Source organism: Clinocottus analis, unplaced genomic scaffold (assembly GCF_023055335.1).
Source record: "Clinocottus analis isolate CAN_PGR_092001 unplaced genomic scaffold, fCliAna1.0.p SCAF_10, whole genome shotgun sequence".
NCBI classification, from domain to species: domain Eukaryota; kingdom Metazoa; phylum Chordata; class Actinopteri; order Perciformes; family Cottidae; genus Clinocottus; species Clinocottus analis.
This window is the reverse complement of record NW_027175821.1, coordinates 3555533-3572703: the sequence shown is the minus strand read 5'-3', so window position 1 is coordinate 3572703 and position 17171 is coordinate 3555533. Positions and strand designations below refer to the sequence as shown.

Genomic DNA, 17171 nt, shown 5'->3' with positions numbered 1-17171 from the left:
CACACACACACACACACACACACACACACCTTTCAGGATGTCATTTTTGGAATAAAACCCTTTGCGTGGTTCTATAGTGCTGCTGAAACATCCTGCAGATTATCCTTTCCTGGCTCTCAGTCAGGCAGTGATATACACACACACAAACACACACACACAGTCACACAAACACACACAGTCACACAAATGCAGACATACACGTACGTGTGCACACTTTTGCAACACAAGCAGTAATACATACAAATTCTCTCTTTCACCCTTTCACCACAGATACACACACTAACTGAATCATTTCAGCACCGACAGATTTATCCTCCGTCTATTTATAGCTTGACTCAGTTTTATGACACATCCCACAGTCTTACTGTACCAATGGCTGTTTTTGGCTGAATGGGGTTCTTCTCACCACAGGCTTCTCTCCTCTGAGGCGTCTGTCAACACTTCCTGTATGGGTTGAGTGGAAAGCCAGGCTCTGTAAAATATTTGTGACCTGATATTGTTTTTCAACTTTCTCTTCTCTTCTTTTGAATCAATGGTGAATTTTAAGTTATCCTCTAAGCTGTTCAGTGCTTCACATGTGTTTTACTGGCAAATTGAGTCTCACCCAGCCAAAAGAGGTCACCGTTGTCCACCGTCTGTTGCTTAGTAGGAGTTTTTTTTGGGTTGTGTGTGTGTGTTTATGTATGTTTAAGAACTTACATTACATTACGTTTTACAATTACGTTTAAGTTATACGTTTTCTTAGGGACAGACATCTGCAATGGTTAAATTCCACACATTTGTGTCTTTCTTGTAGATCCATAAATAAAAAAATAGGATTTTTTTATATGAGTCATTATAAAGTACAGTGATTTAGTTGTCATTATGTAATCATTACTTAAATTGACAATCTTTATGACTGTACACTATAGCATAATGTGTGTTGATCTTAACATAAATAGTGATTGATGGTTACAAAACTTTCCATCCTCCTCTTTTAACAGGCTGCATTTGTCAGTGAGGAGCCCTTATCTGTGGCTAACTGCTCAAAGTACTTTATCCCATGAGCTGGCTGCAATATGATCACCTGTGCTACAACAGGTCTATAAACGCTGCTGCTTGTAAAACAAAATCCTTGGTGTGTAAATGACAAAGTTTATCCATGAGTCACTGCCGTTGGCTGCACAAAAAAAAAACAGACACGTGATCAGTATTCAGCAGCGTGCGCTTACTCCAAAAGAGCATCCTGGTGCCAGTGCTGACTACTTCATTTTGTTGTCGTCAAGGAAATGTCCAGGAAATGTACTCATTGTCGTCTGTACCTCATGAGGGCCCGGCTGCAGTGAACCTCGTGGAGCGCTCGCCTGTCCAAGTAGCAATCGAGCTATACCTCCAGGGCTCTGTCTCTAGTCTCATCTTCCATCTTCCAAATTGTGTACTTTTGACCTTGTAAGTGCCTCATGTGTCCTGAGATGTGTCTATTGTTCTTCTTTCCACCAGATGAGAAAGAGGAAGGAGGGAATTAGATGGTGAGGCTAGCATGCAGGGATGTGTCAGCGTGTCTTGTAAAAGATCTGCTTGTGCGAGTGTGTTGTGGGAGCATAACCCCTCACATAGGGTGAGTCTGTGCACCCTGATGATACTGTGCATTATTTGCAGAGGTAATAAAAAGGCAGGTTCGGACCTCCAGTCAGTGACCTTGATAAAGTACTTTTATGCCCCTTTAACTATTTATATCCTGCTCTCCAACACCTAATCTGGCGTCCTCATTTTACAATAAAAATAGGACGGCTTATTTTTTGTTTATATTTTGGGACCAGATCAGTGTGCTTCACTGTGTCTTGCATGAGCCACATTGAAGCGACACACTGGAGGAGCGTACAGAAATAACCACAAACAAAATGCGCACATGCTGGAAAAGCACGCCGAGTGAACCGAGTCCCAACACGGGACCGTCCCGCTGAAATGGGACTGATCCGCAGAGGAATCTGTGCGAGACGGGGCACACAGGCCATTGTGAAGCCATCCACTAGGATCGGCCTCACAACTCACCGGGAGAGGTCCGTCCCGGGGCCGCTGGCTCCGCCCCCAACATCCTCTCCTCCGCGCAGCTCCCAGACAGCCGACAAACTTCAAGGAAAGAAGAAAAGAAAAGAAAAAACTCTAAACACACATTCCTGGTCTGTTGACACCACGGTGAAGTAACGCTGCAGTCTAACTCATCAACCAGAAGAAGCTGTAATTACCGCAGACCCGGACTTCCGCTTTGAAGAAATCTCATTTGGAAGTTAAATAACAAACCGGAGCCGATGCGGATTTTACCGACGACCGGACGATGAGGCGGTCGGACCTCCGCGCGCCGTTAACCGCTGATTTCCAAATTTCCGAGAGACGATGTGGAAAGAGGAATATGACGTTCACTTCGACTTTTTGCTGCAGATCCTGTAAGTTTGATATCACAGACTGGATTTTAGGATTTCACGTCCGAATGGGTGGGAACGTTAACGTTATGCTGCGTGGCAACATGGAAAGAGTGAGGGAGTTTTACTCTGTCGAACTATCACTGGAGTTCTCCTATTGTACTTCTGCTGCTTCTCTGTGATACTGGAAATTGGGATAAAAAATATAATTAAAAAAAAAAAATCTCACGTGGTGTTCCTTTCGGGAATTTGAAGTGCCTGCTAATGAATGTAGTGGATTTAGAGATTTTAGCAGGAGTTTAGCATAAATTAGCATATTATCTCTATCCAGGACTTAACATTTGAAATGGGATGCAAGAGATATATTTATGTAGTTGCTATGGATACAAGATAATATTGAGGATAGGGTGGCAACAAAAATATTCAGTTTACAATTCATTTAAAAAAGAAAATCCTCCCATTAGAGACCCTGGAAACAGACATTTATACTTGTTAAATGACTGAAATGAATAATCGATAAAAGAAAATCCCAGCGATTTGATCAGTCAATGGATTTTTGTCGCAGCTCTAGCTGAGGTATTAAATATATATTTGTTGCTGTAGCCCACTTGTTGCTGTAGCCTAATTGCTCTAAACAGTTTTTTTTTTCATGTCTGACAGTTTTGAAAACAGCGACCTGTTACTCTTCATGGCCTCAGTTGATGACCCATCGGTGTTAATAGTAGTGTGAAAAACTAAATCTGCAAATTGTGTGGATATTCATGAATGTAACTTTGTCTCATTTCTTCACTGTCTTTGTTACTTGTTTATATTTAAGAGTCTAATATTGCAACAGCGTGTTTTACTGCGAACGTATCAAAAAGCCCCAGCAGATGGCTGATGCACGCGCACAAACACACACAATACGTGTGCGTGCCCGTAAAACATCTCCCTCGGTTAGCCATCGATCAGAGTGATGTGAAAATGAAAGAAGAGTCTGTGAAATAACAGAATTTCATAATCCAGTTAATCCAGTAATGGATGATTACCTCAGGGATGATGCCATTTAACAAAAATACAGCCCCACACACACACACGCCTTACACAAAAACACACCTCTAGGTGTGGGTTCGGGTGGTGCACAGCCAAAGAGATTAGCATGTGAGTCACTGGCATGCACCATCACGCTCTGTATCTCTGACACAGTCAGACTGCGTGGCGGTCACACAGGATGAATGTGTGGCCTGGGGATACAAAATTGGGCCTTTTAGAAAGTTTAGATAGACAAATAGGTTTACTGTGTGCCACTTGGCCCTCGGTGACGCCAAGTATCCCGGCGCAAAAGGTCTGCGCTAGATATCTGACACATCATGTTGTGTCTCTCACTGTTGTCTGTGTGTGTGTGTGTGTGTGTGTGTGTTAGTTCTATTATTGCCAGGCACCAGTGAATTGGGGGAGCCTGCCATCGTTTTGGCCCCATGACTGAAATGAGCTTTGAATGATTTATGAGGTCCCTCTGCGTCGAGTGAATTAATACGGTCAGACAAGCGGAAGCAATTTCACTGCGAGCACCAGGCTGGATATTGTTTTGATGGCTTACCGCAGACTCATTTTTATTTGGTGCCTATATGTGTGTGTGTTTCACTTTTATCTTTATGTCTTCATATTTCCACGCATCCACTTTTCCATTTTCAATGGGGGTGAAAGGGGGTTCCCGCGACTTTCTCCCAGGCTACATGGGATGTGTAGTCCGTTGAGCAGAGTCTGTGTTTCCTCCCCGTCTGACATGTCCAGAATCCCTCCAGAGGGACCTTGCAGGAAGCATTTTAATCACATCGCCAAACCCCCCTCGACTGGCTTCTTCTAAAACTGGTGTCCCTCCATCAGGAAACACAAACACTCCCATCCACCCTGTCCCTGAGGGCGAGCCCAGGCACCCTGCAAATGAAACCGCTTCCCACCCGACTGTATCTGCGATCTCGTTGTCATTCATGCAGCAATGCCCCCCCCCCCCCCACGCCCCCCTCGAGATAAGGTGGAGGAGTTTGCATGACCCCCACCTCATCATGGCGGACGGTTCATGTGCTGCCCGTGACCCAGGGAGCTGTGTTGTCAGGGGGGTGGGGGGGGGGGGCAATAGCTCCTTGTAGTGTCTCTCGAGGCAAACTGGTCCAAGGTTCAGAGGCCAGATGAAGAGGGATACTCTGTGCCTAATGAATCAGTCAAAGACCGAGGACAGGGCGACCTTGAGAGGGGGGGGGGGGGGGGGGGGGGCTGGTGCTTGTTTGTGTCCATGCGTCTTTGGCATCAGGCAGTTTATTCCCCCTCGGTCCCGCACAACGCAAACTCCTGGTAGATAACCGCGAGATCGTCTACAATCCCTTCGCTATAGCACAGGGATCCGCCGCCACCATGGTAACCAGCAAATCCCCCTCCGACATCAGCGCCTAATGTATTGAATTTGTGCGAGGTAATGCAATTGGGCTGATCTGATTATGCAAAAAAAAACAACATCTGAATCATCTGGCGAGAATGCTGACGGTGCCACGCAGATGGACACAGACAGGAAATGAGGAGACGCCATTTCGACTGATAAATACATTCTGAAGAATTAAAACTAAGATAATTTAGCATTTTTGACCGTTTGTTCCTTTTAGCTTTGATGATGAATGTCGTGCTATTTTGCTCGGATGTCGGATAATTCATCTGGAAAGTCTGTTTTTCTCTTTCCATCGAAACCAGAGCATCAGTACGGTGTTTACAGAAATATAATTTAAGGAAAGAAGCAAGTCAGCTCCCCATTGATGGACTGTAGAGAGTGCAATGCAGTACAGGGGAGATAACTCAATATTTGAAATAAACTACCTCAGTACGTTCATAAATGAATAAGTAGGGCACTAATTAATCATCGAATATCTCTCTCTGTTCTCCTGACGACACTCAGTGAAACAGAGTGTGAGTCCTTGGCTTGATGGGTTCATCCCTCTCTGTCCCTGAGCGACACACTCCCATTCCCAGTCTGCAGCGATGGCCTCATTCCTTAATGTGAAGTCAGCTGTCGTTGGCTCGACAAACATTATTTACATTTTGGCTCAGGTTCGGTACATTCACCTTTTTCAACGCGCTTCAGTTTGAGACACCGCTATATTCTCATGCCAGAGTGAATCCGGGCGAAGCTTTTCGGCTTCAAATTTGGTTCACTCGGTGTTCAAGAAGGTGTCGTTCATGCAGACTTTACAAGTCATAACTTGACGGGTGAAAGCGGCGCGTTCACTCTTTGTGTCTTCGCCTGTTTGGCAGCGCATCTCGAGTTTTTCTTCATTTTTAAATCCTCCTGCAGGGACCGAGTACATTCAGTCTCCTGCAGGAACAACCTGCTCCACAGTCGCACGGACACACCCACTCACAGCTGGGATCGACAGGACAATGAGCATGGGATGGACAACCTACTCGTTCGGTTGGGCCCTTCGCCCAAGGGCAAGATCGCGGCAGATGTTTTGGCCGGGGAGCGCGTTCCACTCTACGGGCCCTTTTTTTATAGAAATGAAAGCCCACTTCTCTAACGTCCAGGCTGCATGTGCCTGAAACGGGGGAAAGAAGAGTAGAGTCAAGCTTTTAGTTTGTGTATTTCAGCATTTAAATTCAAATCATGGTCGAGGTCAACGGGCTGCGATTAGTGGAGCTTTTTAAGAAGAGATTAGGGCAGGAAAAGCTGCCTCAGTATTATGATCAACCTTTGGATTCACAGCTATACCTTAAATAAGGAAAGTAGCACTTAAATGCCACTTACTCATAGCACTTTGTAGTTTCACTATATTGAAGAAATTGTACTTTTCTGATTCCTGTTGTTCTGAGTTTGTACTCATGGTTGAATTCACTTATTGTAAGTCGCTTTGGATGAAAGCGTCAGCTAAATCAAATGTAATGTAACTGCTTTAAAGCAGGATGTGACAGCGGAACTGGGTCAGTGTCATCACGGGTCATTTAAACATCATTTGACTTTCGCTTTTGTCTATGTGACCATATGTTTACGTAATTGAGTTTTTCCAGTTTCCTCTGTCTCGTGAGTGGGCGTCCATCGACGGACATGTGCTCCATTCATTAACCTAGGCACCTGCTTGTGTGTGTTTGTGTGTGTGTGTGTGTGTGTGTGTGTTCTCTCCAACAGCGATGCCAACTTCACAGACGTGCCATCTGACTCAGAGGAGTGCGATTTGGGCAGTCTGGAGCGCTTGGAGCGCGGCAGCACCGACACTCTGGCCAATGGCTGCCGAGCCGACTGCGAGGCCGCCAAGAGGCTGGCCAAGCGCCTCTATCACCTGGAGGGCTTCAAACGCTGCGATGTGGCCAGACACCTGGGCAAGAAGTGAGCAGACACACACACACACACACACAGTAGCACATGTGCGCACATGATGACTGATAAATCACCAGAAACACAAGAAAACATGTTTATTTAGTTGCATATGTTTAGTATTAGTGCATGGACGAGACGCAGACGGAATCGTTGCACATGTCAGAATACAATCACATAATCACAAACACGTGTGCTCAGGCTCTCTTCATTCTTCATATAACATTCCTCGAGGAACGTTGCACACGTTCGTACGCCCTCTGCGCCGCGCTGACGTGCCGATGCTTTCGTCCCGTCTCCCCGCAGTAACGAGTTCAGCCAGCTGGTGGCGTCGGAGTACCTGAGCTTCTTCGATTTGTCCGGCCTGTCGCTGGATCGAGCCCTGAGGTATAACGCACCGTCAGCACTTGGGGGTGATGAGTGTGCGCGTCTGTGTGTGTGTGTGTGTGTGTGTGTGTGTGTGTGTGTGTGTGTGTGCTCGTTCTCTGCTTTAACCCCCCCCCCGTCACAAGGCATTAGCTTTGTGCTAATCAAGCTGTCGTGTTCACTGCAGCTGGCCGGTTGAGCTGACGGCAGTGGAGTTCATCACTGCTTTGTACCTGACATGTCGCTGTCTCAAACTGCTGCCTTCAGCCCACCGTCCTCAGTCAAGAGGCCTCTTGTGTGCACTTCAGACTGGACCAGATTAGCAAAACTGTCACTGTGCTAAAGATTAATAGTGAACATCCTAAAAGTCCTGCATTCACAGTGTTTGGATCTGAGTTTCCAATATGGTTTACACTTTTCCTCGTCAGGTTTTCACACTAAAGTGAGCTCATGAAAAAAAAGAGGGTAGAAATGACATATTCTCTGAAAGTTTGTTTAATGTGACTGGTTTAACGAAGGTTTATGTAATTCCCTGCATTCCTTTTGACCTCATAGAAATCTTTTCAATCAATATTCTGTTGCATATTTTATATTAGGAGCAATAATGTTGGCCTGCATCAAAATATTGTTTTAGTTATTGACTAACCTGCTTGTTTTTATCGTAGAATAATCGTTAAATCTATGAAATGAAAGAACGTCAAGTCTAATGGGGACATCTCGTTTTGTCCCACCAAAAGTGTAATGAAAAAAAAAATACATTTCAGATGCTGAAACCAGCAAATATTTTGAGATGTTGCTTGAAAAAAACACTGAATGTGATGTCATGTGATTATCATCATCTGTCGATAGACCAATTTATTCATATAAAGATCATATTTCTTTCAACTTTTACTTTAATGTTTAACCTCAATAGCGTTAACGTCACATAGCAAGTTGATTCTATCAGTTAAAAAACAAGACCTTACAGACGTAAAGATGACACAACTTCATTGTAGTACATCACTACTAGTCCATGTCTCTAAAAAGCAGGTTTGACTGACACCGTTTTTCTCAAAGGACAAAATGTTTGATCTGGTTTCCAGCGAAGCTGTCAGCTGCCTTCCACCTCTAACGCACTTTCAGAAGTGACCAAATCTCACATTTCTTTACTTCATTTGACCGCCGGTTGACTTTGTGGTGTCATTCATGTGTGACAGGAACTTCTTGAAGGCTTTTCCGCTCATGGGAGAGACCCAGGAGAGAGAGAGGGTCCTTGTGCATTTCTCCAGACGCTTCTGCCACTGCAACCCACGGATACTCGCCTCCGAGGGTCAGAGCCCCGAGGAGGAAGAGGAGCAGAAGGAGGAGAAGGCGGTCAATGACGACGACGACGGTATGAGGAGCGATGTGACGAATAAAAGTCACGGCAGCTCTACAAAATACAACATATTTGACATCACTCATACGTTTCTCCATATTGATCGTTACTGCAGTGTTAATCTCATCGCTGCTCTCATAATAGTAAAAGTATTGATCCAACAGAGGCACAGCACTGGCTGAAGTTATTTTAGCATGCAGGGTATTTATGCAGATGTGTGTGTGTGTGTGTGTGTGTGTGTGTGTGTGTGTGTGTGTGTGTGTGTGTGTGTGTGTGTGTGTGTGTGTGTGTGTGTGTGTGTGTGTGTGTGTGTGTGTGATTTGTGTCTGCATGGTCTATAAAGGGTATTCTGCAAGTGTGTTTGTGGAGGAGAGGCATGTAGCTGACCTCGGCCTTGTGTGTCATCCTGTTGCAGATGGAGCCCACACATTAACCTGCGCCCTCATGCTGCTCAACACCGATCTACACGGACATGTATGTACTGCACCTCTTTGTCTCACTGCAGGATTGTCTTTCCTCTCATCTTTCTGTAAAAAAAAAAAAGAGATAAAAAAAAAAAAAGTCTGAAGACAGCACTGGCACGTCTCCATTCACGTCATCTTTTCTATTTCTTGTTCGTTCGCTCATTAGCGAACGAACTCCGCTGCGGTTCTCTTTGGGCTCCGCGGCGGCCTACATTCTGACCTGTTTCTGTCTCTCCTCTCCTCGAATAGCCTCATCTGTTCAGTTCTAAACTGGAGCGCTGTGGTCCGGGCAGCGTAACACGATCAGTGTCAGAGGTCCCACGCCTTGCTTTTCCTCGACCCCTCCTGCTCCGCTCGAGTCCCACCTTCTCCTGCTTTCTAGTGAACATCCCTCCTCTGTGACTAAACTAACTGAAACGTATTTCCTTTTCCTCCTTTTCTATCCCCTGCTAACCAAATCTGACCCCCTGGTCTATGTCCACCCCTGCAGGTGGTAAGTATATTTATAGTACTAACACCGTCTCTGCCTCGGCTTTAAATTGATGTCCTATCATAATAAAGGATGATGCACACACTGATTTCTTCCTTTTAAATTAGAATTATTCTGTGGCCCAAAAAAAGCATTCAGGTGCTGAACTGGTTCACCATAGAGAAATGGTCAGTAGCTGTTTTTGGTTGACGTTCAGCCTACATATAATGAATATTATATAAGCAATGAGAAATGCAATTTCTCTGCAGCGTTACAAATTTGCATGAACGTGTAATTTAACTGAGAAGCTCATCCGGTTGAGTTGCGGCTCTGAACTACACCGCGTTACCTATTCGCTGGATATTATGAATAAATGGAGCAGAAAAGATTTAGTGACGCATGTTCCATCGATCGTCACAGAAGGGTTAATCCTGGGTATTCTGAACGCTTCCTAGAAAAAGGGCACCGGGTTGTCTTGTCTGTTACGTGGCCTCCTCAGAGGAAAAATACCAATAAAAAGCCACAGACAATATTTCTTTTATTTTTTTTGTAACAGCAGTGAGTCAGCTTTAGACCCACATGTGTATCTGTTCAGGCTTTATCCAGGCAGGGAGGGGCAGCGAGACACAAGCACCTCGCTATGTTTCATCCTCTAATGATGCATCATAATTAGAGGTTAAAACAAGAGGGAATGTATGGTAAGCTGATGCTCCATAAGCTCTGATAGAGGTGAAACCTAATCGCTGGTAGAACCAGCAGCTTAACACTGCCACCCACTGGAGAGTTGCACAACTGCGTTCAGGTTGGAGCAGATAAAAAGAAAGAAAAACATGAGCTGAGTTGAAGATTGACAAATTTGCCTCCACAAAAATGCAAATGTCATCTCAAACTGTTGTGTGTGTGTGTGTGTGTGTGTGTGTGTGTCTGTTTGTTCTTCTCTCCTCAGAACATTGGGAAGAAGATGTCGTGCACACAGTTCATCAGTAATCTCGACGGCCTCAACAATGGAAAAGACTTCCCTAAAGACTTATTAAAGGTATATGAGAAAGTGCAGCCACCACAGAATCTGGCAGCTTGATCTTCATTCGGTCTGGAAGCACAGTCTTCACAGTCTCTCTCCTTCTACTGCTTCGTCCACGCAGGTCTTGTACAACTCGATCAAGAACGAGAAGCTGGAGTGGGCAGTGTGAGTACACGCTTTTGTATTTCGGGCAAAAGTATTTGGGCTATGCGAGTTTGGTGGAAGCGAGCGCACTCGAATGTCCGCTGCTCGGCTCCGGTCTGAATGGGCATTTGTGTGTGCAGCGAGGAGGAGGAGTTGAGGAAGAGTCTGTCGGAGCTGGTGGAGGAGCAGTGCGAGTGCGGGAGTAAGCGAGTTTCCAGGGTAACGGACGGCAGTAACCCCTTCATCGCCATTCCCATTCTCCTCAACGCCGTCACCTACAAACACGGAGTGCTGACCCGCAAGAGCCACGCGGACATGGACGGCAAGCGCAGTGAGTGTGTTCCCCCGGACGAAAGGAATCCTGACGAGTGACAGGGAAAAAAACAACATGGCAGACATTTATTCTTCTTCTTTATTTCTTCCCTTTTCCCTTTTTTTCCAGCCCCGAGGGGTCGGCGCGGCTGGAAGAAGTTCTATGCGGTACTGAAGGGGATGATCTTGTATCTCCAGAAGGTACCGCATCTCGTCCTCTGCCCCGTTACCATAGAAACACACATCGCCGCCGCTGCTTGCTGCTCATGTGTGTGTGTGTGTGTGAGTGTGTGTGTGTGTGTGTTTGTGTGTGTGATGGAGAGGGAGAGAGAGAGAGATAGAAAGAGCTTTAAGAGAGATGAGGCACGGCCACTCTACTGTGTGTTTGTCTCCCCCTGCTGGTCGGCTGCCTGTACTACACACACACAGCTTGTGAAATGTTCAAATTGAAGAGTTGCTAGTTTTTTGTATTTTGTTTTATGAAGTTAAAAGAAGACTATTCCTCAGGTTGAAGTATATTGTAGTATTGTAAGTATCACTATATGATACTCTTATATTCTGTGTTGTAAGGAACAGAATGACTGAAACATAACATTTTTTCAACGTTCTTTCGTTCCCAGGATGAGTACAAGCCGGACGCTGACATTTCGGAGGTGGACCTGAAGAACGCCGTGCGGATCCACCACGCTTTAGCCACTCGCGCCACCGACTACAGCAAGAGGGCCAACGTGCTGAAGCTGAAAACCTCCGACTGGAGAGTCTTTCTGCTGCACGCCTCGTAAGTCAGATTGGAGAGGTTTTCTTTACGCGACAAAAAACAACAACTGGAAATGAGAAAAGATTGTGTTGGATTAGTCATGCATGCATGTGTAGAAAAGGTTTTCACATGTTTTCAATGTGTGGTATGAATGGTAAACATTGGTTTGGGCCATCTACGGGATGAGCTGGTGCAGCAGAGGGATGGATGGCTGCTGATGATGACGAACTGTTTGTAGCCGTCTGTTTGTATTTGTCCTATTTTACTTTCATTCTCTGCAGCCAGTTGAGTTTTTCTTGCAGAAGAATCTGTGTTTATGTGGCGAGCTCAGAAACATCCATCAAGCAATTTTCACTCGATTTGCTCACCTGCTCTTTCGCCCTTCATCAACCCCTTACTCCTCACTCTCTCTCTCTCTCTCTTTCTCGTATTGCAGTAGTGAGGAGGAGATGATGTCGTGGATCTTCCGGATAAACTTGGTGGCGGCGCTGTTCTCCGCTCCGGCCTTCCCCGCCGCCATCGGCTCCATGAAGAAATTCTGCCGGCCCATCCTGCCGTCTTCATCCACCCGACTGAAACAGGTACACACTCGCACACGGACGACGGGAGCAGCAGTTGCGCTCTCCAGCCTTCTATTTCCCCACCAGGTGCATGATGTATTATATTCAAATACTGCTTACATATGTAGTTATGATGTTTTGCACGGTATGTAGTATGTAGTTTATCAAGCCTTCTGCATTTAAAGGTCTGCACACAGGGTCGGGCGTTTTTACATATTCTATTTGTGTCCGCTGGCGTCTGATTGGCTGTGTCGGGGGGGTCTCTTCTGGTTTTTTCGTCCGCGCTGTGATTGGTGCAGGAGGAGCAGCTGCTGAGTCACGAGAACAAGCTGAAGCAGATGAGCCTGGAGCTGGAGGAGCACCGGAAAAACTCGCCCTCAGTCGACCCCAAAAGCCGCGAGTGGGAGGAGTACCGGCTCAAAGAGCACTACCTCACGTACGAGGTACAGGCTGTGGACGGCTTCGGCTCATTTGTCTGCTTTTTTTAAATTGTTTTTATGGGTTTTTATGTTTTTCAAGTTACAGCTAGGAGACCAAAAAGCATGAAAGATGGCCGGCGTGGCCTGTTAGCTGCTTTCTTCTTTTTTTTTTTAATATCTATTCTAAAAATGAACGTACATCATGATTGTAATTTGGTTTTAAATTATTAGGAGCAAAGAAGACATTTAGTTTTAGCACAACTCAAAACTTGTGTTTCAAACTTTCGGTGCTTATATTAAAGGGATAGTTCGGGTATTTTAAAGTGGGGTTGTATGAGGTAACACCACAGTCAGTGTAATACCTACAGCAGATGGAGTTTATAGAAACAGAGTACGGCCGTGGACGGGGACTCAAAACCTACACCTCAAACAATCCATATCACGTGTGAGCTAAATTTAGAATATTTTCCAACCGAGAACTGAACTGATGGTGAAATGTTTGTACATGAAATGTGTTTTAGTCAGCTGAGTCTGGTGGCTTTGAAGAGAGCATGGATAGGTTTGACTTTTAGTTCAGTTTTCCTCCATAAGAGCTGTCTGACGGCAAGAAAAAAACCATACGCCAGAAAAAAATTCAGATTTTCTTTCGGTGCATCTTCCTTTGAAGTGTCTAAAGCATGTTTTGCCACAGCAACCGCTATCGTACTCATTTCTGTGTCAATTCCATCTACTGAAGGTAATACACTTGACTCAATAAGTACCTCATTTAACCCCCAAACTGTCCCTTTTAATGCCTCAATCACGCTCAATATTATACTGAATCTCTATCAAATACAAAATGCATGTTCATGCTCACAGAGGTGAGTTTTAGGGCAATTACTGTCTGGTTTCATCATCTTTTAATCTCACTTTCCCTCTCCTCCTCCTCCTCCTCCTCCTTCGCCTCCTCTCCCCTCTGCCCGAGCAGAAGACTCGCTACGAGACGTACATCAGCCTCCTGCAGGCCAAGATCCGCGCCGAAACGGACGACCTCGAGAAGATCGAGGCCGGCGTGATGGGGGGCCTGCTCATGGAGGGCGTCATGGCCGGCCACGAGTGCCTCCTCCGCAAGACGCAGTCGTCCCCGTCCATCAGCCAGGCTCACGGCGGGCTGAACGGGAGGGCCGCCGGAAGCGCCGCCCGGGAACAGAGGAGCTGAGGATGAGGAAGGAGGAGCGGTGAACGACGCACCCCTCCGAGCCAAACTAGCTTGATCCTCTTTGTGGGCTTTCCTGTTCGTGTTTTGTGTTCCGGGCTCCTCCCTGTTGTACTTCCAGTAGGAGGCAGGAGCCGTGTCGCTCTCCTTCCAGAATGTATCCGCCCTGGTGATGAGTTTCTGTCCTTGAGCAATAGACGGAGGAGCGAGAGCCCCAACAAGTGACCCTGCCAAACCTCAGTCCTTTGAACTTTAATTCTTGCACATTCAAAATGATCATACCAGTGCGTGTGTGTGTGAGATCACTTATTTATAACGACGTCATCAGTATTATTTTGAAATGAATCTCAGAGCGTTGTCTTTTAGATGTGTTTGTAGGTATGAGCCGAGCTTCGAGTGATTTACGAGGTGTTTGTTGGAGGGCCAGACGGAGAAGAAAGAAGGACGGCTCCGTCCTGTCCTCGCCCTGCAGATGGAGATGGTACTACTGTAGCATTTTACTCCTTTTTTTTTATTTTCCACCCCTCCCATGTTTACCCACCCAGGTGTGTGTGTACGGACCTACGTTGCGGTGTTGTGTGAAGACACAACACATCTCTCCCCGAGTTTCTAACAGAAACTCTCAAAAGAACTTCTCAGAAGGATCAAGTCCCTGCCATGTATAGCATATTTATTTATTTATCTAATTCTCCAAAATCTTTTTCCACCCTGTGGGGACGGGTTTCCACCGAGCATGCTTGCTCTTTTTTTATTCCCCAGCGATTTTAGTTTTCCTCTTCGTCTCGACGTTGGTGCAGTTGCGTACATTCGTGAGCGTGAAGCAGCTGCCGAGTGGAACGACCGCGGTTTGAACTGTGCACTAAGCTGCTCCACCAGAGGAAGTGGAGGTTGAGTGCCTTACTCAAGGGCACCTTGACACGAGCTGTTGAGGGATTTAGAGAAACAGTCAGAGAGATCACAAGTCTGTGTCAGTGATTTCTTTTTTTTTATTTTAATCTGCCGCTACCCCAAATACTGAAATACTGACATACATTCAGTTATCCTGTTTGTCTTTCTATCAAAGTCCAATCTGAAACTGAGGATGACGGTGTGCGTGTGTGCGTGTGTGCGTGTGTGCGTGTGCGTGTGTGTGTGTGTGTGTGTGTGTGTGTGTGTGTGTGTGTGTGTGTGTGTGTGATGAACGAAAGCGCTGTGCCGCGCTCGATGTGTAACGATAAGTGGTCGGGTGTTTTGGTGTCTTACGAACCGGGTGAAGGCAGAACAGGAACGTGCAGTTTGGAGGCGTCCCGTGTTGAGTGGGTCAGCTGCTGTACGCGCGTGTGTGTGCGTGTGTGTGTGTGTGTGTGTGTGTTTGCGGTAGATGAGTTGTCCAAGCTGTAGGCAACAAGTAGAAGTAAATCTAGCAGGGTCGTGTTTTTCTATGAAGAATTTATTGAGCATGTTTGGGAGAGAATCCGATTGGCCTTCTTCTGAATTCGACATTTAGACCACGGAGTCTCCGGAAAGCATCTTCAGCACAAAGGCAGACGGCATTCTTTGTATGAAAAATAACATTTAAAAAAAAAAGTACCGCTCAGTATTCTGGTTTATGTAACATGGACCCGCCGTAGCGTGTTGGCCGTTTACTCGTCCTGGTGTGTTCCTTTTCCACTGGCCGTCCTTCAGTTGGAGATGTTTTTGGGAAAGTCCGTCACGCAGCAAGCGGCTGATTGGAGGGTGTAGCAGCGGGACTGCTCCAGCTTTAACGCGCTAAAAAGTCAAGAAACCCGTCAGCAAATATCGGAATGGAGAGGGGAACGGCAGCAAAAACAACTCCGCCAGCAGAGAAGCCATCAAAACATCCTCTACGGGGGGGAGACGAGGACGAGGAGGAGGAGGAGAACAATCTTGTTTTCTAAGAAGAAGAGTTTGGTTTTCTGAGTAAGAAAGACTCTGCCAGCCAAGAACCGGCAAAACAGACACGCAGCACACATTTCTTTCCAGAGGAAACACACATGGACGGAGGCCTTGCGTAACGTTGTGAGGAAGCGGGGATAGGGAGGCGGTACTGCTGTTTGTGAGCACCTTAATTGATCCCAACCCGCCCCACACACACACACACACACACTCACACACACACCCGCTTATACGACACAACTGTAGATCGGTGAGCTCAGCGGCCCGTCACTCGGCCTCGTCGGCGTGGCACAGAACCATGGCCGCGGGTATCCACAGCATATGATATCTTTGGCGTATATATATCGTATTAATGGTGACCAACGGGATCTGAGATCCTTTTTTCTTTTCCTTTTTTGGAGACAGTCACAGCTGGAGTCCTTGGATCCGTGTACAGACCAAAATGCTGACGCGGAAGCTGAGTTTTCAGAGAGGAAGTTGTGTTTTATAAAGCCGTGTGGTGAGGACGAATGACTGCTTTCTTACCGGGAGACTTCCCCTTATAGTCACTTTGGCTGTTGTGCTAACCTTTGTTCCCTGATGTTCTAGGCTAGGCCTGTGCTGTACTATAGGATCGTGGCAAAAAAACACACATTAAAAAAAAAATTGTTGATTGTTACGTTTTATTTAAAAAATGACAACTTCGGCACCTTGATGTCAGCATTGGATCTGTCTTTTTGTTTTGTTTTGTTTGTATATCGGAACTGTTTTTTGACAGGATGCTTATACTATGTAAAGGACATATTTACTGAATATTTAGTCTGTGCTTCATAAAGTAAGCTTTTATACAGACGGTTGTGCTTGTGATTTATTAATATCGTCAAGTCTGCTTTACAAAAAAAGGTCAACAAACGCGTGTGCGTTACTCACATCTATGACATTGTGTAGACGTTAATTATCTATATTATATAATGCTGACACATTTTGTTTAGCGCTCTCCAACATCTCTAACAGCGGTGTGCGTTGTATCTGATATGTTTAGCCTAAAGTTGGGAGCTCAATGATAAAGGTACACAGCTGTGAACTAAACCAAAGCCACATGTGTTCCCTCACTGGAAGCCACAGACAATAAAGCGAGTGCAGAAGAGCATCTGCCGTCCTTCCTCCTGAAACGAGTAATTATTCTAGAGTTCACCTTCACAGTATGCACCCTCATGGTCATAATGGATCATAAACACAAACAACAACAACAACAAACACTTGACAGTCTGCACCAAGATGCCCTTTTTAAAACAAAATAATAATAATCTGGACGGTGGAGCATAACGGGAACATCGTGGATGTGTAAGGTGGAGAAAAAAACAACCAGAAATATAATCAAAATATTGAAAGAAATCATTCCTGGACTTCCATTAGCGACATTAAAGCGATATAATTTCATTAGTCGCCGGTTTCACGGAGCAGTTAATATTAGATTATAATATTCATTATGCCGAAGGA

At 45.7% G+C, this 17171-nt stretch overlaps 2 protein-coding genes across 4 annotated transcripts in view; one reads left to right on the top strand and one right to left on the bottom strand.

Annotated features, from left to right (window-relative positions):
- zgc:92242 (uncharacterized protein LOC436899 homolog) overlaps positions 1-2708 on the bottom strand; it is a 37298-nt gene extending 34590 nt beyond the window's left edge. Inside the window, exons 1-3 of one of the 2 annotated variants that reach the window (XM_068582838.1) lie at positions 2528-2708; positions 2226-2421; positions 2032-2109 (exon numbers count right to left, since the gene is read on the bottom strand). The gene's annotated coding sequence lies outside the window, so the exon portion shown is untranslated. Of the gene's footprint in view, positions 1-2031; positions 2110-2225; positions 2494-2527 lie in introns of those variants that run through there. The other variant, XM_068582847.1, reaches the window with a different exon arrangement.
- Positions 1-16843, top strand: part of psd2 (pleckstrin and Sec7 domain containing 2) — a 32086-nt gene extending 15243 nt beyond the window's left edge. Inside the window, exons 4-15 of one of the 2 annotated variants that reach the window (XM_068582813.1) lie at positions 6547-6744; positions 7039-7119; positions 8295-8470; positions 8871-8931; positions 10334-10424; positions 10531-10574; positions 10694-10884; positions 10996-11066; positions 11486-11643; positions 12059-12203; positions 12482-12625; positions 13569-16843. In XM_068582813.1, the coding sequence (XP_068438914.1) occupies positions 6547-6744; positions 7039-7119; positions 8295-8470; positions 8871-8931; positions 10334-10424; positions 10531-10574; positions 10694-10884; positions 10996-11066; positions 11486-11643; positions 12059-12203; positions 12482-12625; positions 13569-13799 (1591 nt within the window). In that variant the 3' untranslated portion in view covers positions 13800-16843. The remainder of the gene's footprint in view (positions 1-6546; positions 6745-7038; positions 7120-8294; positions 8471-8870; positions 8932-10333; positions 10425-10530; positions 10575-10693; positions 10885-10995; positions 11067-11485; positions 11644-12058; positions 12204-12481; positions 12626-13568) is intronic. The other variant, XM_068582824.1, reaches the window with a different exon arrangement.
- Positions 16844-17171: the final 328 nt, after the last annotated feature.